Source organism: Phycodurus eques, chromosome 11, assembly GCF_024500275.1.
Source record: "Phycodurus eques isolate BA_2022a chromosome 11, UOR_Pequ_1.1, whole genome shotgun sequence".
NCBI lineage: Eukaryota > Metazoa > Chordata > Actinopteri > Syngnathiformes > Syngnathidae > Phycodurus > Phycodurus eques.
In genome coordinates, this window is record NC_084535.1 from 4,450,482 (window position 1) to 4,472,910 (window position 22,429).

At 38.1% G+C, this 22,429-nt stretch overlaps 1 protein-coding gene across 6 annotated transcripts; it reads right to left on the reverse strand.

Moving 5' to 3' along the window:
- Positions 1-685: 685 nt before the first annotated feature.
- Positions 686-21,389, reverse strand: abch1 (ATP-binding cassette, sub-family H, member 1). 6 transcript variants are annotated; one of them, XM_061690608.1, is made up of 20 exons: positions 21,240-21,389; positions 18,681-18,826; positions 16,064-16,223; positions 15,831-15,985; positions 14,339-14,446; positions 13,639-13,732; positions 11,731-11,805; positions 11,077-11,257; positions 9,981-10,077; positions 9,746-9,914; positions 9,463-9,563; positions 7,798-7,868; positions 7,636-7,685; positions 6,429-6,485; positions 6,272-6,342; positions 6,000-6,088; positions 5,104-5,207; positions 3,982-4,148; positions 3,019-3,123; positions 686-2,417 (listed from the first exon to the last, which is right to left on the reverse strand). In XM_061690608.1, exons 1-20 carry the CDS (start codon positions 21,312-21,314, stop codon positions 2,129-2,131), a joined length of 2,364 nt encoding a protein of 787 aa, XP_061546592.1. In that variant the 5' UTR covers positions 21,315-21,389; the 3' UTR covers positions 686-2,128. The 6 variants fall into 6 exon arrangements, with proteins under 6 accessions (XP_061546592.1, XP_061546596.1, XP_061546595.1 ...); XM_061690612.1 differs by having other exon boundaries at positions 21,235-21,304; XM_061690611.1 differs by lacking the exon at positions 21,240-21,389 and adding an exon at positions 21,095-21,203.
- Positions 21,390-22,429: the final 1,040 nt, after the last annotated feature.

The following is a 22,429-nucleotide window of genomic DNA, read 5'->3' on the forward strand; positions in this document are numbered from 1 at the left end:
TACCCTTTTATTGTTTTGAATTAACAAAAAAAAAAAATAATAATTTTGTTGAATTTTTTTCTCAAGCGTAAACTAAGATTTTGGATTTTTTTTTTTCCATGTCCTATTTTCTTTTGTGGAATAAATATAAATAATTTATTTATGAAATAAAAAATGTCCTATTTTTTCCAGAATGATGTATCATAATTTCAAAAATAAAATGACATCACATTCTTCATAAATACAACAAAATATCAAAATATGTAGTTCTGATCATGTGCAAAAATGTCCACAATGTTGTAAAATGCTTCTTGAATACTTTCAGTAACGAAACCGTCAACGTGCTGTTGAAACTGTACAGTGATGTTCTGCCCTCTACCGGGAGTATCTTGAATTACACCATAGAAATCTGATCTCATGACAACTTTGATTTGAAATTCAACATCTCTGCATAGACATGATCTTAACGAAATCTCCTGGATAGCCGAGTAACTTGGTGAAGTGAACTAGTTGAGTGGTAACAGGGGCATTATTTTATTATGATTGGGAAATCAGATGTAATGTGTCACATAAGAATCGAAAGCGCATTTACTTAGAAATGCAACATCAGATTTTCATGAAAATTAAATGTTAAAAAGTAAAACGAATATGTCCAAAGGCATAAAAAAATAATAATAATAATAATTTAAAAAAAAAGGAAGCATGCAATTTGTAAACTTTGGTGATTTTATTGAATTGTAAGTTAAAGATCGATCAGACGAACAACAAACAACAAAAGTGTGATGGATGTTTGCTGCGTATACTGTACAACACGTGATGATGTCACGTGATTACGTCACATGGGGCCTGAGGGGGTGGCGTCCACTCTGTCCAGCAAAGTGGAATAAAAGCATAAAAAAAATGCAGTCATGTAAAAATAAAAAAAAGGAAATACAATAGAATTTCACATTCCCCCCCGCCCCATAAGTAAAGGTCACACGAAGAAAATACGGCATGAACACGAGCTAATTTCCCACATGTATAGTCAGCATATATTCAACAACTTTGGACTGCTTATGTTGCATGTGCTCCGTATTTTTTATTGTTTTTTAAAAAATTTTTTATTTTTGGGTGGGTTAACCAGATGCATGTAGAACAGGGCTAGGCAAACACATTGGACTTTTTTTTATAACAGACAAGTTAAAAATGTAGCTATGTAATATACTTTTTGTTCATAATAAAATAATAATTTAGTCTCATTTTCATTTGTTTAATTATTCAAATACATAAAAATGTATAGGCTATATAACACTGTTTATGTTAAAATCATGGATTTTAATTAACCAATTTTAGGGAAAACTGGCTAAATTAAGACAACAAATAAAATAGTTTGGCTTTAATAATGATATAATAATACATCTTAATTTTTTATTTTATTTATAATTAATTGAATTTCAAAGAATCCACATTATATTTATAATTGTTTCATTTATAATTATTTAATAAAATATAAAGGTTTTAAATGTACATTATGTCATCAGTGTCGGGCAAAAATGTATGTCAATTTCAAATCAATGATATTGGTTTGCCTCATATTGTTTGTTATTTTTAAACATTATTAACCAATTTAAAGGCTTGTAAGTAGCTTGAGAATAAATCTATGAAGTCTCTTGACCTGTCGGAGAAGTGTTGTTAAAAAACACTCTGCGGGAGCCGTGCGGCATTGTGTCGCCTCAAGATTGGAAGTCTGGATGATTTTGTTTTCAGAAAATAGGTGAGATACATTTGAGTAGGCTTGTTTTGTTAAAAATGTCCAAACTAATTGAATCAATAACGCCGTAATACATTTTTGATTTTATTTTGAGGGTGAGGGTGGGGGGGCTGAATTAAATTAGAGATTGGACATAATTTTGGTGGTGTTATGTTGATGTCGTTGCGCAACAGTATATGACAGCAATATAAGGTATAATACCAACTTGAACGTTACGGTGTTTGATAGATTTTTTTTCTATTTCCTGAAAAGTCGTCATTTTGGAGATGTGAGGATTCTGCCCGACAGTGACAACATGCGATTTCGTTTCACTTTTTAAAATTGTATTTAAAACAAATGAAGTAACTCGTTTATTTAATGAGATGAATGACTAAAAATTTTGATTGACCATATTTAGATTTAAAAAAAAAAAACGGCTACATTCCAGGAATTTTTGATCATGTACTGTAAATGCGCAATGGGCCGTAATAAAGAACAGAGGCGGCCATATTTTGCCCACCCTTGATGTAGTGCCACGTATATGTATGTACATTGTCCTTTTGCATGGGCAGCAAGTGCATGCATTCTGCGCGCCCATGTGTTCACTTCCTGAACTTCAAGATGAGGGTTGCCACGACGATGAAGAACGTGTTCCAGCCCAGAGTGACCACGAAGCCTCGCCAAACCATCATGTGAGTCAGACCCCAACCTGATGGACACACAACTCGTTTACCCATGAATTTAGTATTATATAGAATAATGTATTCACTTACTACAATTTGCAGTGGAACAGCTAAACAATGTTTTTTTTTTTTTTTTTGCTGTTTACCATAATCCAAAATAAAATCGATATAATTTTGGGTACATAAAGACATATTTTTTGTAAGAATGAAGTGATTTGTTTCACCAAAATTTAAGTGTTTTTTTTCATAAATAAGGTTGTATTTTTTCCACCAATAATGAAGTAATTTGTTAGTGAGTAAAGTCAAATTCTTAAAAAAAAGTCATATTTTTGAAAGAATTAAGTATTCAAAAAAGAAATCATATTTTTCAAAGAAATCAGTTTTTTTTTTTTTTTTACAGAAATAAAGCTTTAACAAGAAAAAAGCTTATTTTTTTTCCAAAATAGAAAATTCATTCATTGCAAGAATAAAGTCAAATTATTTTCAAGAGTAAAATCGCATTTAATTTCTTCCATAAAAAAATTCACTTGAAGAAAATACTCCATGAACACATTTAACTGCTTACGTTGCTTCAGTGCTTCATTGTTGGACTACGGACTCTTCCACAATGTGTGTTTGTGTGCGCACCTCTGTACATGATGCATCGCAGTGCTTCGGAGGCGTAGGTCTGGGGCAGCGCCAGGCTGAGGTAGCGTAGCGGGTAGGGGATACACTCCACCGGCCAAATGATACCTGACATGGCAACATCTTGTGTAACGCGACAGCTTGTGCGGGCTCATACAAAATTTCAACGGAAATGTTATTTTATTTTTTTCCAAGAATTAGGTCTTTTTTTTTTACATCCTTTTTTCCCAAAGAACTGTCACATTTTCCCAAAAATAACATTTTCAAGAACAAAGTCACATTTTCCCAAGAATGAAGTCATTTTTTTTTCTTCAAATAATATTTGTGTCCAATTAAGCTTTGTCTTTCAAGAATAAAGTCTGATTTCCATCAAGGATAAAGACACATTGTCACATTTTTTTTCAAGAATTAAATCTTACATTTGAAAGTCATTTTTTCAAGAATGAAGTAAGTTATTTCCGAAAATAGTCATATTTCTTTCAAGAAGGATATACATATATATATATATATATATATATATATATATATAGATAATATATATATAAAATATATATATATTAAAAAAATATATATATATATATATATACAGGCATAAATAAATATATATATATATATATATATATATATATATATATATTCTTTTTTTTTTTACAACAAACAAGGTAATTTTTTTTCAAGAATGTCCATATTTTTTATTACATGTACATACATTTTTAAAGTCTAAAGTGTTTTTTCAAGTCATATTTTGCGAGGAGAATAAAGTCCTATTTTCCCCAAGAATAAAGCCTTACTTTTCTCAAGAATGAAGTCATTTTTTCATGAATAAAATATTTTTTTAAAATGAGAATAAAGTCCTTTTTTTTGCCCGCAATAATAGTCATATTTTTGGAGATTACATTTTTGAAACACAAAGTTGTTGTTGTTTTTTTTTAAATGATTTAAAAAATGATGGACGTTATCGCTCACGTCCTACCGCTCATGATGAGGTTGGGGTAGAAGAGTCCGAGCGCGGCCTGGTTGGCGTTCTGCTCGTCGTCGATGGCGGCGGAGATGACGAGGCCGAAGGAGATGCCGGTGATGCCCTGCAGCACGATCAGCAGCACGATGAGAACCAGGGAGCCTTCGTTCGGCATCTGCACGCAAACAATATTTTTCTACAACCGTGTTTTTTTTCACAAATAAAGTCGTATTTTGGGAAGAACAGCCTTATATTTCATTAAGAATTAAGACGTATTTGTTCGAGAATGAAGTAACATCCTTTACTAGAATAAAGTCTTTTTTCAAGATGCAAGTCTTTTTTTCATGAACAAGGTCACCTTTTTTCAAGAATGAAGTCGTATATTGTCAAGAATAAAGTCGTAATTTTTTGGAGATTAAAGTTGTTTTTCTTTGAGAATAGTACAGTATTCTTTTCAAGAATAAGGGTCAAATGTTTTCAAGAGTGAAGTTATATTTACAAAGTTGTGTTTTGTTCAAGAATAAAGTAGTATATTTTGAAGAATAAAGTTGTATTTCATTAAGGCTAAAGTGGTATTTTTTCCAAGAATGAAGTAATATAGTTTTAAAAGAATAAAGTCATATTTTTTTTCAAATAGTGTCTTTTTTTTAGTAATAAGGTCAATTTTTAAACTAAAGGTGTATTATAGTCGATAATTAAGTCAGATTTTTTTCAAAAATGAACCAGACTTTTTTAATGATAGTCGTCGTTTTTTTAAAGAGTTAATTCATATTTTTTCAAGAATAAAGTTACATTTTTGGGGAAAATAACGTATTATCTTCAGAATATGTTATATTTTTAAACGAAAAAATTCGTTAAAAAATAAAGCCATATTTTTGGGGGATTTTCTTTGTTTCAAGAATAATGTACTTTCTTTTAGAACAAAGATTAAAGTTGTATTTCTTCTATATATTTTTTTTTGCAGAAAATAAAAGTACTATTTGTCTGAATAAAGAATGACATAAAACACATTTTCAAAGTTGTAGTAGTTGCATTTTTCTGTCATAAAGCCCTATATTTTCCTATTTTTCTCAGTCCGATTAAGTAAGTCCGTCAATACGAAAGGTGTGTTTGTGTCGAATGTCGGGCACCTTGAAGACGAGCAGGACGAAGAGCAGCATGAGGACAATCTGGACGCTGATGACCAGCAGCTGCGAGAAAAGGTGAGCCAGCATCGTCTCCAGCGAGCTCACGCCTGACACAAACAGGAAATATGAAATATGAACATAGCATGAAATCATATTTCCCACACTATCCAAACATATCCACGATGTTCTTAAGCGTCTTTTTGGGTCGTCACTTCAAATACTATCAAAGTTTTGTTGATTTGACTGTAATTTCAGCTGCGTATTTTTACTGTAGCATAAGAGAACACGATGATACATCGCAGTATCAATGACGCGCCGAATGTGATCATTATTATTTTTGCTTTCATGTTTGCTCCTTCAAATACTGTCCAAGTATTGTTGACTGGTAATATCAATATTTGACACTCAAGTATCAATACTGTAACATGAGAAAACGATACATCGTGACATTGATGATACAGCTGCAGGAATTCCTATTATTATTTTTATTTGTTTGTTTTACCAGAATAAAGTTGTATTTTTAAGTCATTGACTAAAGGCAATTTTGCAACAACAAAGTCATATTTCTATAAGCAGTGTCATACTTTTTGGGGGGGATAAAGTTGTATTTCATTAAGAATGAAGTCCCATTTTTTTCCCAAGAATGAACTCCTATTTTTTTTAACGTCTTGTAAAAAAGCTACATTTATTATTGCTATTCATTCAAGCATTGTTCATTGACACGTAATTTGAATGATAATATGGGCGTTTGACGCTGCGTCCTGATACGGCTCGTTAAGAGGATACACAACGATATACAGTGCATCCCGATGCCTCACCTGCAACAGACGGTTGCAGATTTTTTTTATTTTTATTTTGGTGCTCGTCACGACTTTTATCAGCAGTGTGGAAGTTCTCACCTGCGACCCAGCATCGGTCCAGAAGGCCCTCTTTCCTCTCCAGGACAAAGGAGAGGGCGGTCAGGCCCAAGGCCAAGTAGAAGGCGATGCTGGACAATCACAACAAAAGAAGGTTAACCCGATTGCACACTAAAAATGATATTTTAATACTAATGGCATGAGCTGATGTTATTTAAAACACTTAATGCAAATAAACTAAAAACAAAAAATTGAAAATGACAGATTATGTCTGTATGCGGACAAAAATGGTGACATTGTGACCTCCAACTGACCTGAGAACAGCGCCCGGCATCACAAATGTAGTAAAGTCTGTGTTTTGGCTGCCGTAAATGGCCTCTTCAAACTACACGAGAGTGGGAAAATAAGGAAATAAATAAATATGTTCTATTACAGCTGTACTACTACACGACAAAGTATTGTCTTGTTTACCTTTATGGGCAAGGCGTACATGTAGGCCATGACGCCAAGTTTGTTCTCCACAAAAGCCTGCACAGGAAACACAGAAGCTCAACTTCAATCACACAAGCACATACTATTAAATGGGTGGGGGGGGACGGTGGCGCCATCTAGTGGACAGAATAATAATTTAAAGTAGAAAGCCAGTCGGCATAAAGGACGGAATTATGGTGATTTACTGTAAATGTGGTATCAAAAAGTGGCATTTTCCATTTTTATTGTATTTTTTTTTGTCACTAGGAACTGATATAATTTGTGTGTGTGTGTGTGTGTGTGTGTGTGTGGCTAAACCATTTTAGGCGAATGTAAGGGGTACATATGACCCATGAATATATAAATAAATACAATTCATATCTGATCAATTCGACCTACTGAATATTCATCCGACACAGGCAAAAAAATGGGTTTGAAAAGTCACTGGCACATTTTAAATTCAAAATCTGAATTGAAAGTACAAGTAAAAATGAACACACAAAAATTACTAAAAATAATGAACGCATCGACACAAATATGTAATTATTTGATTTATATGAAACTATAGCTATTACATTGCATCTATTATTTTAAAATCAAATTGTTACAGGTTTTATTTTAAAATAAATTTATTACAGATTTTATTTCATAAAAAATATGAAAACGATTTACATTATAAAAATGACTAAAAATGACACTATTTGAAATGTTTGTAGACATCATTATTTGAAAGTCTTTTTTAAAATTCAAATCAAAACAGTTATTACACTATATACACGATACTATTTTTAATATACAATTATAAAATTATTTATTTTAACAATGATTTATATTTTTGCATGATTTATAAATATTCAGTAATAGTTTCAACATTAGTTATCATCATTGTAAACCATTTTACAATTATCTTTGCAAATAAAATAATAGTAAAAAATACAATTAATTATTATTCCATTCAAAATGATTGAATTTAAAAACAAAAAACTAAAAGATGCAAAAAAACAAATAAATAAAAAAAGATGGGATGTGCAATAAATCTAAGCAGTTGAAAAACACTGGCTATGACTGTGCACTAATAATGCAGCAAGGGACTGACTGCATATGGTTTTTCCTTTTTTCCCAGTCGTCGTCATATGAGGATTTATGTAGGTGTGAACAATTTTGAACTTCAACTTCTTATGAACACGTATAATGCGTTTATTTGCACCTGAAAGGCCTCGTACAGTTTCTGCTGCAGCATCAAGGCAATCTGTTTGTCTGGGGAAAGAAAACAGCGTTTATTATTCGAATTATTTGTATTTTTATATTTACCTTGAATGTACATTCACAAACGGTGGTTGCACAGTAAAATACGGAACCATCGACTTACTGGTCTGGTCCAGCCAGACGTGCACAGAACCTCCATTTATTGTCTCCCTGGACACATTCTTCTGTAACATTCTAGAACAGCAGCGCGAGTATTATCACATGTTTATTCACAATATAAATGTATACATTCAAATGTGTGTGAACAGAAAAGTCTACACACCCTTGGTCAGATGCCAGGTTTTTGGCATATAAAAAAACCCAACCTTTCTCGCCATGAATGTGACTTATAACTTGTACAACTCAATTGAATTTGTTTTCTGCCTTTTGAAAAGTTGAAGCAAAACCAAGCAACTAAAATAATGTGGTTGCATAAGTGTGCACACCCTCTAATTACTGGGAATGCGGCTGTCTTCATAATTAACCAATCGCATTCAAACTCATGTTAAACGGGAATCATCAGACACCTGCCACCATTTAACGTGCCTCTGATAAAGTGCAGATGTTCGAGTAGGCTTTTCCAGACATTTTACCACGCAAACCTGGCCCTTGAACACGGGTGTGTAGACTTTTCATATCCACTGTATTTACGGTATATGCATGCGTGTATGTAGCACAGCTGTGTGTGACTATAAGACGACAAAGTTCAAGTGACTCATTAAAACACAGAGAACCCGTTGCATGAAGTAGGTCACAAGTCCACAAAGGGGGCTGTACTAGAGCCACAGGAGTTCTACCAAAAAAAAGGTGCCTAATTCTGATGCGCAAATGTTTATATTATACATTATGAGCATTTGTGGCAGGCTCTAATTAGGATTATAAGTAGCGTGACAAATAAATCAAATTCAATTCAATTCCCACATTAGTGTAACACAAATTAGCAGAAAGGTGCCATCTTAATGGAATTGGTTTTCAATTCATTTAATTTAATTGAAAGTCACAATTTATTAGCAATTTACTTACAGTAAACAAAATAAAAAAATAAAAAACACTTCAACAAACATGAAACAGAAATACGTATTTTAAATTGTAAAATTGTTCTACTTAATTAATAATAAAAACCTTATTTAACTCCATGAGAAGGCCATATTACTCAACACGTGACGACGCGTGAATTTTTTTGAGATAGAAGCCGTTGCTCGGTCGATTTATTTGTCTTGAGTTGTGAGCAAAAAAAATGCAGTTACACGCGCTGGCTATAACACGCCGTGCATTTAACCAAGCCACGTAACTTACGAAAGACAGTTAGCATAATGCTAACACACAGAGCAAAACACTACAGACGGGCTCATGAAACTAGCACCCGTGACGCAATATTTATAAACCTTTAAACAACGTTATTTGGAATAAAAGCGGTTGCGGCACATGGAGACAGGGCATACGATAATGCTCACAGACATATATTCTTTATCCTCTGCAAAAAAAACGACTAATATTATTGCAGGTAGGTGTTTCCTCATCAAATCTACGTGTAGTATGTCTGTAATGTATGTATTATACAGTCTATGGAATTTATCGATCATATTGTGGCTGTCCAACGGAAAGCACGTTATCTCGTTATCGTTATCGGCACGTTATCGGCGTCGTCTTTTCGCCAGCGTTATCTCAAATCTGATCTGACACTCAAAAGGATCATTTTAACGTTTCTATGAATGTGAGACGGCACACTGGACCGACGACAGCGCATCAGAATCGACGCGTATGTCAGGAGTCCGAGTGGTGTGTGTACCTATTTATGAGGCATGTGCTGAAGTTCTTGCTAAAGCCGATGACGGCCCAGTACTTGCCGTCACTGATCCCTTGGAAGGCCTCCGCATGAGACAAGCTCACCTGTTAAATCACATAACGGCACATTATCCTCCGCACATAGCATGGGGTTAACTGTATTATTGTACGATAAATCATCTGGCATTTAATTCATGCAACAAATTCAATAGGACGCTAGATAATATGCAGTCAATGCTCCGTGGGTCAAATCGAACTGAGCGCTTGTACAGAAAGCAATTTGCGACCTGCTCCACACTGGAGTTGTCTAAAAAGGAGAGCAGCGATGGGCTGAAAGCGATGGTGGAGGTCTCGTTGTTGACCACGGCAACCTGGATCCCCTTCGGGTCTCCTCCGACGCACAAGCAGATGAGCGACATCTGGATGACGGGCAGCAAGAACTGGAAACACAAGGAGCTGCGAAGGAGACCGTAGTCAGAAATGCCGACAGACCTCGAGACTTGCGGTGGCGCCCCAACGTACCCTGGCATCCTCTTCATCCGCAGCAGGGTTTTGATGGTGAGGGCGGCGATGTTCCTCCACTTGGGAATCACGTGTTTGACTCGCACCTTCCAGTCCACTATGCAGTCACAATCAATAAGTGGAGGCGGGTCTATTCGCACGTCCGCCACTTTGCATTCTGCAGTTGTCCGACGAGTACACCGAAGTTGGAAATGGAAATGGGAAGCCCTTGGAGCATGCACAGCGGTGCCTCGACTTACAAGTGACCCGCATTACGAGTGTCTCGAGATACGAGCGCACCGTAAAACTAAATATATATTTAAAAAAAAAAAAAAAGCAGATGACAGTCTGACAAAAGTCCGCTAGCGTAATGCTAACACGCAACGGAAAACACCACAGGCGGGCTAATAAAACTAGTATCGATGCTGCAGTGGTTACAACCCGCTAACCAACTGGTAATTGAACACAAATGGTGCAGCAACACATGTAGACAAACAATATAGCAATACTCACAGGCATAATATCTTTATCCGCTGGGGGGAAAAAAATATTACTGCATCTTACCGAGTCACAAATTTGCCACCGTCTTCTTTGTGTATTAATATATATGTCGGTATTTTACTGAAGAAGCCACACAGTCTGTTGAATTAAAACATGAAATTGTGATCTTAATCTTTACATTCTATTCTATTATGTTATTACTGTATGTTTTTATAAAGTACAATAATGTAGAGGGATATTTTTCTCATGAAAAAACAGGACATGAATTTGTGTTGGTGCTTTTTTTTGGGGGGGTTGGGGGAGTGTCACTGATTACAATGACATTTTCATTCCTTTTGAACAGAGACAGATCATTTGAGACGCGAGTGTTTTGAGTTACGAGCGTGGTCACCGAACAAATCGGACTCGTAAATTAAGGCACCACCGTATTGGATATCCTTGCTATCCAACTTATGGCCCATGTCGTTTTAGTAGTACGCTGACTTGACTTACTAGTGAGGATAAAGAGCGCAAAGTCGGACTGGAGTCAAGTCATGTGACTCGAGCCACTCACCTCTGCCCATAAGACAATTTGCTTCACTTTCCACCACCGACAACGCGACTGACGAACGCGCACCTGTATGGCTGACGACTTCCGCGGCGGCTTTGGGCACGTCGACGAGAATGGGCCGGCTTTCGTCCCGCCCGCTCTCGAACGATTGGCTGTTCCCCAAGGCGTGGTCTTGGGAACCGGTGCCCCGCTGGACGCACGTCTGGTCGGAGGTCTCGCACAGCTGCAGGAAGGCATGCTCCAGAGTCTTCGGTGGCGGACGCACAACGGACCGGAACACACGTTTTAATGTTATTACTACAAGATTCGTTGTAAATGTATTGTGCTTCAAAGTTAAATACAACTGAAGTCTACTTAACAAATCGACTGTACTGGATTCACTAACGAGTTCAAGCCTTTGGAACATTATGCAGTTTGAACCTTGAATTGAGTGATTTCACATTTATTTTCTTCATAAATGCACTGTAATTCTAATGGGAGTAACGAATAATGTTCATTTTCTTCGTGGTACCAATCCAAAAAAACATCCGGAGTGGTCACCTCAGCACCCGTGGGTGCTGACTTAAACTTCCGCCTGTGAATACTTGTGCACATATGACTTGGTTAAGCTCAGTGGATACTTCACCGATATAACCAAAAGTTCAATTGTCTTGGTCGCACCACCCAAGAAACTTCCCGTGCGGCCACCTGAGCACCCGTGGGTGCCGACTGGCTACTCACGGAGGAGCTGTGCATCTTCATGACTGCTTCTGGAGTTCCTTCAGCCAGCAAGCAGCCGTTCCTCATCAGGCCCACCTGGAGGGGGAGAAAACAAAAAATACATGAGACATTTCAAATGGATGCACCAATATAATAGAAAACAAAGTCATACCTGTTTTTTGTATTATTCTTTTTATGCCACATACTATTTGTATGACTTTTGTCATTTCAAATGAAATTTTCCCCATTTTTTCCCTTTCAAGGACACTGATGGAAATAATATGTATTCATTGAGTTGCAGTATAATTTCAACACTTTGTTTTCATATTCATTCAATTATTCCAAAGTTTTTTTTTGTTTTTTTTTTTGGGGGGGGGGGGGATTTTTCGAGCATTTGTATGCATCCAACACTCGTCAAGCGTTTGCTTTATGATTGTAGAGTCACACAGATCTGTGTTGTTTTGTGCTTTGGGAAAATGACCAAATTCAAATTGTGTCGTTGAACTTTATTACATTCGTCCCACGAGGGGCAAATAAACTGCATTAGCCGCTGCTAGGCAACCGGTGTCAATCTAGTGCAGGCCACATGCGGTACATGCATTGTGACGTCCTTCCTCTTCCCTGCCAGTCAAGCTTGCGTGAAGTCACAAAACCAATCCGAGCCGTGCAACTGGTTTGACCGGAGAACTCGTGCCTCTTTCGTTTACAAGGAGTCACCTCGCCGTGGACTGCTTTTTGTTGTGCGCGGGGGAAACGAGCGCGAGTTCCTTTGACAGTTGGCAATGTCCACTTTGAAATATGGTTGCTCCAGTGAAATCTTCTCGTGACACCACAGTGGATTATTTCTAGCCGTTCTGTTTATTTCTATTGTGCGAGGCGGCGATTATCGTGAATTAAGACGAGCAATTATATGAATTATAGGACACATATAGTACGTGCGCCTGAGTGTGCTGTAGTATTTTTTGATTCAATGGAATTTTTTTGGGGTCATTGTTATTATTTATTGTGCTACCCGGTGGTACATTTGATTCCTTCCAGAACCTTACCCTCGCCACATGCTGCTGTTTTGGCGACTCCGAGAGCTAAAAAGAAGTCGGCAGGTTCCAAAGCATTCTCTATTCGGGCTCCAATACTCTGGAATGCCCAACCCGCAGAAGTTAGAAGGGCTATAATTATTTCTAATTATGTGATTTTTTTTTTTTTTTTTTTTTTTTTTTTTTCCACGTTCCAAAAAGACGCAGCTCTCTACCAAGGACAAATAATCTTTAAGTGCTTTTGCTTGCTACCTTGAACTTGTGAACCGTCTGAATCAAACACAGAGACACGCTGACTCTGCTGTGGAATTCCTACCGAAAGCTTAACATTGGACGTTTGCTCAAGCGATCGACAAAAACTTAAAAACTTATGACTGCAAATCATTGCGGTTTTTTTTTGTTTTTTTTTGAGGGATTTCATACATAAAGGAGATTAACAATGAACTCATGGAACACTTCATGTGCTGCTAAGTATTAACAGGTTCACAAAGGAAGTTATTCACTCAGTTATAAAGTAGTTAGCATTATAATGCGGCCGTGCGGTGTCCTCGTGAAACATCGCATTATTTTCAATAGCAAATTCAGATAAACTGATTTCCTCACTGTCACGCCGTCATTGCCCACGAGAGCATTGAAGTCTCCCTGGTGAGGTGTTCCGGGCATGTGCCACCGGGAGGAGACCCCGGGGACGACCCAGGACACGGTGGAGAGACTACGTCTCACGGCTGGCCTGGGGACGCCTCGGGATGCCCCCCCCCCCCCCCCCCGGAAGAGCTGGATGAAGTGGCTGGGGAGAGGGAAGTCTGGGAGTCCCTGCTAAAGCTACTGCCCCCGCGACCCGACCTCGGATAAGCGCTAGAAAATGGACGGATGGATGGATGGATGCTTTCCTCACCACGTTGGCTTGCCTGGCCTCCTCGATGTAGTGCGTGGTGATGATGACGGACACTTTGCCCTCCTTCACGATGTCCACCAGATGTTGCCAAATCCTGGAAAAGCATAAACATAAACATAAGCATGCGCCACAACCCACTAGCTAAATAAATGTTTATTACTGTATTGTATTCATTTTTTCCCCCATTACCTTATTAATAATAATGTTATAATACTATTGTTGTGTTATTAATGCACTTTCTAGATGCTCATACATTTTATCATCTACCCACCCATATCTATACAATCCGAATTCAAATAAATGATTGTTGAACTCCTCCCTCTGCTTTATAGTAAATGGCGCTGTCAAATGTAATAGGATTTTTCTCTTTCAATCAGATTTTTGCTGAGACTCAATGAGTTGATTGCGCTCTTTTAAAAGGACACGAACAACGGACCGCGTTGTACCCGACTGATGAATAATCACTGATGAACATTTCAAGTACAAGTCAAGCAAAGGGAGGTTTCATGTTTCTTCTTCTTTCGGTTGCAGAACCGACGAGGAACTAATAGTACCGTGCTCACACGTAGTTCCATATTTTCATTTGGGCGTCCACTTACACAAGGAGCTCGGAGTGCTTGCGTATAAGAATTGCAGACGTGAGTATGAGTGGCACTTCGAATGTGGAGAAGAGGGCGCAGACAAATTCATTTGTACATACTTGGCCCTGAGCACGGGGTCCACACCCACTGTGGGTTCATCAAGGATGAGCAGCTCGGGCTTCTGGAGCAGTGCCGCGCCCAGGGACACCCTTCGCTTCTGGCCGCCACTGGAACACACACCCAGTTAGATCTTTATCGAGGTTAACTGATTCACTGCCAGCCCTCCCAGTTAACATGGACTTCTAAATCCGTCAATGGCAGCCAATGAGTTTTAAACTTACATTTTTTTCATTTTGGAGAGGGGAAAAAGTCTTTTTTGCCAATAATGCCGTATTTGTTTTCCAGAATAAAGTCTCTTTTTTCTTTTTTTGAGACAGTAAAGTTGCATTTTTTTTAGAATGTTTTTTTTTTTTTCAGAATGAAGTTGTTGTTGCTGCTGTTGTTTTTTGACCCAAAAAAAAGTCATATTTTATAAGATTTTTTTTTCCCGTGAAACAAAAATATATACTTTCAAGGATTAGGCCAGATTTTTTTCCTAAAAATAAATGTGTATTTTTTTCCCCCCCAGAATAAAGATATTTTTGGGACAATTTTTAAAACTACATGATTGTATTTGAAAAAATAGAGTTGGATTTCTTGACAATTAACGTCTACATTTTTTTCCAGAATAAAATGTTTTTTAAATTTCGTCATATTTTTTCGAGAACAGAATCAGATTCCTTCGAGATTAAAGCCATATTTCTATTGATGGTCTAGTTCTAGTTTTCGAGAATTCATGTTTTTTTTGTTTGTTTTTTACTGAATACTTTTTAAACGTTTTTTCAAGAATAAAGTCTCATTTTTAAGACTATAGTTATTTTCAATGATGAAGTCCTATTTTTGTCTAGAATTAAGTCCTGTTTTTCAGAAAAAAAAAGAGAATTTGACATCGTTTGATTTGTATTTCGTCAAGTGAAATGAGCATATCCATCCTAAATGATGTTCTCATCGTGAAAATGTTGAAACATGACTGCAGCCGTGACGCTACACGGGATATAAATAATACACGGCGAGCTAATGAAGCTGCTTTCAGGGGCCTCCTTGGAGAACGCAAAGCTCTTTTGCATCAAAGCTGTAGAAGCCATTCAAGTGCATTAGGCGAGTATATGCAGTATAGCACAGCCCTTTTTATCTGCAACTTACACCTTTTTCTTGTACAGTCTCCTTGTAAAGTGAGCCAACTTTCGAGTTTTTCGAGATACGAAGTCGTTCCTTGGCTGATTTTCTGGTCTTGACTTGCGAGCAAAAATGTAAGATATGAAGACTGGACGGTTTCAGCAAACTAGAGCGGCTCCAACTACCGCAGGCTAATTCCTTGTGTGTTTTTTGGACATACTTGGCAAATAAAGATGATTCTGATTTTTATAAAGTACAATGCTCTTAAAAATGTTCAATGGGGGACGTGGGGGGCATGATTTGAGTTACAAGTGTGCTCACAGAACGAATTCAACTCGTATGTCAAAGCACCACTGTATTTAAAAAAAAAAAACATTTAAAAAATACAAATCTTACCTGAGATTGCGGACCAGTCGGTCCTTCTGCGGCAGATCCAAAAACTCGATGAGGAAGCTCATGCGGGCCTGCGTTTCCCTCAACGTCAATCCGTGGATTCGTCCGTAGAAGGTGAGCGTGTCGCTGATGGTGAACTCGTTGTACAAGGCCAGCTCCTACGTGACGCAACACGCGTGTCGTAACGCATTTATTATCAATGAAGCAGGCGTTTAAAAAACACATCCGAGGCTTACTTGGGGCATGTACCCCACCATCCTTCCCGGCACGCCGTGGCCGGGAAACGCCGGCGGCTTCCCCAGCACGCTGATGCGACCCCGGGAGATGTTGAGCGTTCCCACGATGCATTTCAGCATGGTGGTCTTGCCGCAGCCGCTGGGGCCCAGAAGGCCGTAACTGCCAGGTTACAATAACGTCAAAAAAAAATAAAAAAAATAAAATAAAATAAAAAAAATCAAATGCAGCGGATTTTACGAGTCCATAAGAGTGCTCTTAACAAAGTCAAGAGATCATGACTGTGTAAGATAAACTGATGATGGCAACCATGATAAAAGAACAATTCAGACATGCGGTATGCTTGGTGACATTATGAGTGTGAGAGTCAAAAACTGTTCAATTGCCTCGAAGGGAGATGGAACAACACAAGCTCAGATTTATTGATTTTTTGACGTTTGTTTGATTTTATTTATTTTATCCCTGAATGGTTGATCTTTCCGTTATTCCACGTTATATACAAAACAAAAACATTTGATCATAGTGATGAAGGAGTTAATCCTAATCCATGTAATGTAAATGTATAATTTCATATGAACAACAAAATGCACATTTTAAGAACATTGTTGCGTCATTTAACTTTTGACGATCCCTTATTTTATTCTGCAGCTTTGTCTTATAGTCTTGTTTCAAGAAAAAAAGGAGTCTTTTTTTTTTCAAGAATATTAACATTTTTCCAGAATGAAATACCTACTTCAATTCAATAAAGCTATGATTTTGTCATATTTTCCGGAATAAAGTTATATTTTTTACAGAATAGTAAAGTCATATTTTCGAGAAAAAAGCCCCCATTTTTTTTATAAAAGGAAAATAATTTTTTTTTTACCAATAGTTATATTTTTCTATAACACATTAGTATTTTTTCAAGAATATTAAAAAATGTGTCCCAGAATAACCCCCCCCCCCCCCCCCCCCACACACACACACCCCAAAAAGGCAATTCTTCCTAAAATAGCCGTATTTTCCAGAATAAAGTAATATTTTTCCTGAAGAAAGTCATATTCTTTTCAGAATGGACATTTTTTCCAGAATAAAGTCATTTAGTTACCATTTCCCAGAACAAATGAAAATGTTTCCAGAAAAAAGTCACAATTTCCCCCCAGAAGAAACTCATATTTTTCCAGACTAAAGTTATATTTTCTACAATAGTCATCATTTTTGTAGACTACAGTACTGTAATCATATTTTCTCCAGAATAAAATCACTATTTCCGCAATAAATACTTAAAATATATTGAATATACTGTATTATAGATAAATAAAAGAAATGTGTTGGGGCATTTGAATACTGCGCGTAGGAACTCCTTCACTCATCACACGGAAAAACAACAACAGATCAGGTGACACTTGTTATTTTCTCCTGAGTGCATCCCAAGCGCAACACCATGCGTGCTTGCACTTCCACATCCTGTTAGCTTTCTTAGAATGACCGTACGTTCAAAGCGTTTCCACTGGCTGTGTTTTTGTGCGCAGGCCATATTTGCAGCTGTCACCGGTGGAATGCGGCGCGGCGTTCATTAATCGTCCGTCAATGCCTTCGAATGACGCTCAAAAGTGCGCTGCGCCTCAGGGCGCCTCATGACACGCATTCCAGGGTGGTGGAATGTCTCCTTAACGTGGATCATTTGGGATATTGACGAGGGCTAGACAAACGCAGGAGACGTTAACGTCACAAACGGGAAACTTATTTCTACATCGGAAACGCACAAATATACTAAGTAGGGGGTGACGTGAGATCCATGTATTTGTTTAATTGGCATGCATTTATAAATATAAAATCCTTCTTGTCCCGCTATCAGTATTAGGACACATTGGTATTTTATCCTATTATTAGTAGTAGTATTTTCAGTGTCGGGGAGCAACTAATTACGAGATGTAACGAGATTATGTAATGGATTTACGCATGTATGTAACTGTAATGCATCACCTATCGATCGATCTGAATTTTTAAGAATAACCTCAGTTCATGCGCTATTTTCGGTGTGTGAACAGTCACGGTATTGGTGAAAGCAGCATTGCATTGTGGGATGTGGCGTCCATTCTGGGCTAGTGCTATCCGTGAACGTAGGCGGAAAGGCAAAGACATTAAACAGTGATTTGCTAGCAAACACATCATGTTATTCTTTTATAATAAAGTGCGTTTGTGCTTATTTTTATATTGCACACTATTTTTTTTTCAACCACACACACTAATAAAATTGTTTTTAAAACTACGGTCTTGGGCTGGAATGGATTAATTGCATTTCCATTTATTTCAATGGGAAACATTACCTCGGTTTGTGAACGTAGTCATGGAACCGATTTCCCAAGGTCAGAAGTCAGTTTTTCAAGAATATCACATGGTATAATGTCATACTTTTCCCAGAATAAATGGATTTTTACCCCCCCCCCCCCCCCCCAGGATAAAGTCAAAATGTTCCTGAATAAAGCCATGTTGTTTTTCACAGAATAAAGATTTTAGGTAGTTGTTCAGAATAAAATAACATACATGAGTTTTCCTGACCACCGCTATAGAGAACAATACTTTTGGCCCTTTTTAATACGACAGATGGAATATCGGTAGTCAATCTGCTGCACTCACATTTGTCCCTGTGGCAGAGTGAGGTTGAGATTGTTGAGAACTTTCAGTTTTCCATACGAGCGACACACGTCCTGACATTGGATGGCGGGCTCTCCGAGCGTGGGCGCCGGCGAAGCCTCCACGTCGCCCTTCATTTCCCTTTTTTTCTGCAAACAGTGGCAACCATCTCGTCAGCGAGCACGATTTCAGCCTACGAAGAAGTTGACACGAAACAGAGGGACCAAGTGGACACGGAATGGGGTCAAAGGTCGACACTGAATGTGGAGATCGAGACTTCCTGGAACGACCACAAAAAAAAGACACATTTTCATTCCCCGCTTGGACACCAGGAGGCAGTACAGAATAATACAGTTATACAGAAACAACAGAACAAGAATAGTACTACTTCGACTACTGTCAGTAAAATGCTGTAATATTAGTCATTTTTCATAGCAGATGAAGAATATATTAGTATTATATTATCTGTCTTCATGTGTTGATCCATGCGTTCAAATATCGGTTGCTTAAAGGGTTAGAAAATTGCGACTGGAGATGCTAACGTTAGCACGTCAATGGGATTATCCATTCATTCGTTGGTTGTTTGAGCAGACTTGAAGGTGAATTTGGGCGGTAGTTTTAAACGCACGACGGAGTTAAAAGCAGAGCAAAAATTCGGCCCGGGTGACGACTCAGATCTCGAAAAACTTGCAAGTCGGGTCATTCGTATCTCAAGGACAATACCCTCACACACAGCCGTTGTCACGCCTCTGTTACGACTCCGATGCTACCTCCGAAGGTGGAAATTTGTCTTTAAATGTGACATTTTTAAACACATATTGACAGCAGGAGCGCGACAACGGCGACATTCCTTGAAGTCAGCCAGAAACGCGCAGGCTAGCGAGGTTACCCAATGAGACTATTTATTTTGTTCTTTTTTTATTTTTTTGCCAACAATGTGAACTGGACAAGGCGGTTTTGCCCTTTCCCCCCAATGTGAAGACCAAAAACAACTCATGTGGCAACATTCCCAAAGCTTCACAATTACACTTAAACATACCGTAAACAAACAAAAATCTTTCTTTCTTCCAACAGAAATCCAACATTTTCCCAGCAGGCAGGGAGATTAGAGAGGGGGAGGTTGGTGTTGTTGCATAATAATAATAATCTGCCGCCCTTCACCTCTGCCACTCCGACCGACGTCGCCTAAATCACATCGAAGGCGGGCAGCGGTCCAGCTCGCCGCCACAGCGGAGCGGAGCACGAAAACGAGATAAGAGGAGGCAAAACTCACATGCGAAGGCGACGATGGAGAGGAAAAGATAAGACGTGCGGGGAAAAGGGGGAAGACGGAGCGATGAAGTGCGTCGCACTGATCACAAGAAACTACAACAGCCCCGACCTCATTAGTGCATGCTTACTAAGTGGGAGAACAGGTTCAGTCAATAACGACACATACACCTGCAGGGTTTCCAACAGGTGACACTAAGGAATTCCATTCATCCATTTTCTATATCGCTGGTCCTCATTAGGGCGCCAAGTGAGCCGCAGCCTATCCCAGCTGACTTTTGGCGAGAGAAGCGGGGTCCACCGCACATATGACTAAATATTTGCATTCACGCATATGGAAAACACTGCGTATTAAATGAACCTGCCATGCATGATATTGGAAGGAAACAAATATATACTTTTGGTGAGAGAAGTGGGGTGCACCCTGTATTGCTCGACAGCCAATAGCAGGGCGCATAGAGACAAATAAGCTTTTACACTCACGTTCACGTTTATGGAAAATTTTGAGATTTCAATGAACCTATTATGTGAATCTTTTTGGAGGGGAAAAAACTACATCAAAAACATGAGACTTTGGGCGAGAGAAAGTGGGCACACTTTAGACTGGTCGCCAGCCAATGACAGTGCACATATAGACAAGCAAATATTCAATATCACATTCAAGCCTGTATAACATTTAGAGTTTTCAATACAACTCACATAATTGTTTTTGAAAAAAATAAACAAATATATATTTTTGGCGAAAGAAGTGGCATCCACTCTGGACTGGTGGCCAGCAAATAGCAGTGCATTTCTAAACAAATGCACATTTACACCAAATGACAACTTCGTTTTAATTTAAATCAAGCTACATGCATGTTCTTTTTGGGGGGGGGGGGGGGGGGGCGGGTACTTTGGCAAATGCAGATGCAAACTCCCCACAGGAAGGCTGGAAGCCGGATTCGAACCACCAACCTCAGAACTGTAAGGCAGACGTGCTAACTATAGGCCTTCATGCTGCTGGTGAGCTGCAATTCCTGCATAATAATCTGCTTTTTAAAAAAAAAAAAAAAAAACATAAATTGCAAGGAAGTGAGCTCCATCCACTCATGCAACAACTGCATGCTGAAAAGCGTTTGTTCCCTTTCCCATTCCGGAAGAATTCCCACCTCGCTGCTGCAACCGACTAGATGAAAAATGATCCTGACAGGGGCGTTCAAGCTCACAAATAACAACAAGGCCAAAGCACTGCGCCTTCTCTATTTTTATAGCCACGCAGCACACTCCTCCCCCGAAGATGATGCTGCACCTTACCCGGTCCCCCATCTCGGTGCAGTCCGCCCTGATCGCATCCTGCCGGCCGGCAGCCGCCTCCTCCTCGGCGGGCATGGCTGCAGAGAGGCGGCGGGCACGGCGGAGCCTGCTGGAGGACGGCAGGAATATCAAGGGGCGCGGGAACGTGCAGCTCGCCCCCGCGGTTTTTTTCTTTTTTTCTTTTTTTCTTTTTCTTTTTTCTTCCAACTATTCGTCAAGGTATAGTGGGGTTTACATTAAAGCGTGCCAACAACAACAAGTGACTTCCTTTAAATTGAAAGGGCTCTATGAGCTTTTTAGCACGCAAAATAAACGACGTTGATCTTGTGATGGAATTGAGTGTAAAACGGTGCTTTTTATTTTACTTTCACTTTTTCCCCAATGCACAACACGCTTTCTCTTTCTTGGCTTTAATACACATGAAGGGTGTTTTCCAACGTAAACTGTATTTGAAAGCGATTTTAAAAAAGAATAATTCAATGCTACGTACTTTAGCATTCATTTTTTTTATGTCTTAAAAAATTATGATAGCATGAAACTAATATTGAATATTAATAGGTCATATTGTGTGAGTGTACACCAGTGATCCACAGTGACACACGTGGGCTCCCTCTAGTGGTATGCGAAAGAATGACTGCCTAAGTACAGTTCAGTTGTATTTAACTTTTAAGTTGATAACATTTGCATTGAATCTTCAATTGTTTGAAAGCAAATTCATTAATGTACATTTTTTATTTAACCTTAATATGTGGGACATTTTAACCTAATGTTGCCTCAAAATACTATTCTATGCTTGTTAAACATTCAAGTGTCATTTTGAAGCAAAGGACAATACAGTCTGTCGCTGTCTTTTTTTTCACACATTGTATTGTGTTTGTGCTTATTACTTGCCTTCATAAACCTTTAAGAAATTAAGATTTTAAAAAAAAGAAATTAAGATCACAGCCAGTGATTCATTTTTATCGTATGACTTTCATAATGTCCAAAACGTACCCATTATTTTCTATGTCTATGTTTCTGTATAAAAAATTCCATACATATATATATATATATTGATTGTGATTGTATTTTTTTTTTACTATGCACAAAAAGTTAAAGATGTCAGCGCAAACACATTGTTTTACAAGTACTATAACCACTCAAAATTTATTCCAGCTATGTCATGAGGTACTCCATTTGATTGTTTGGGA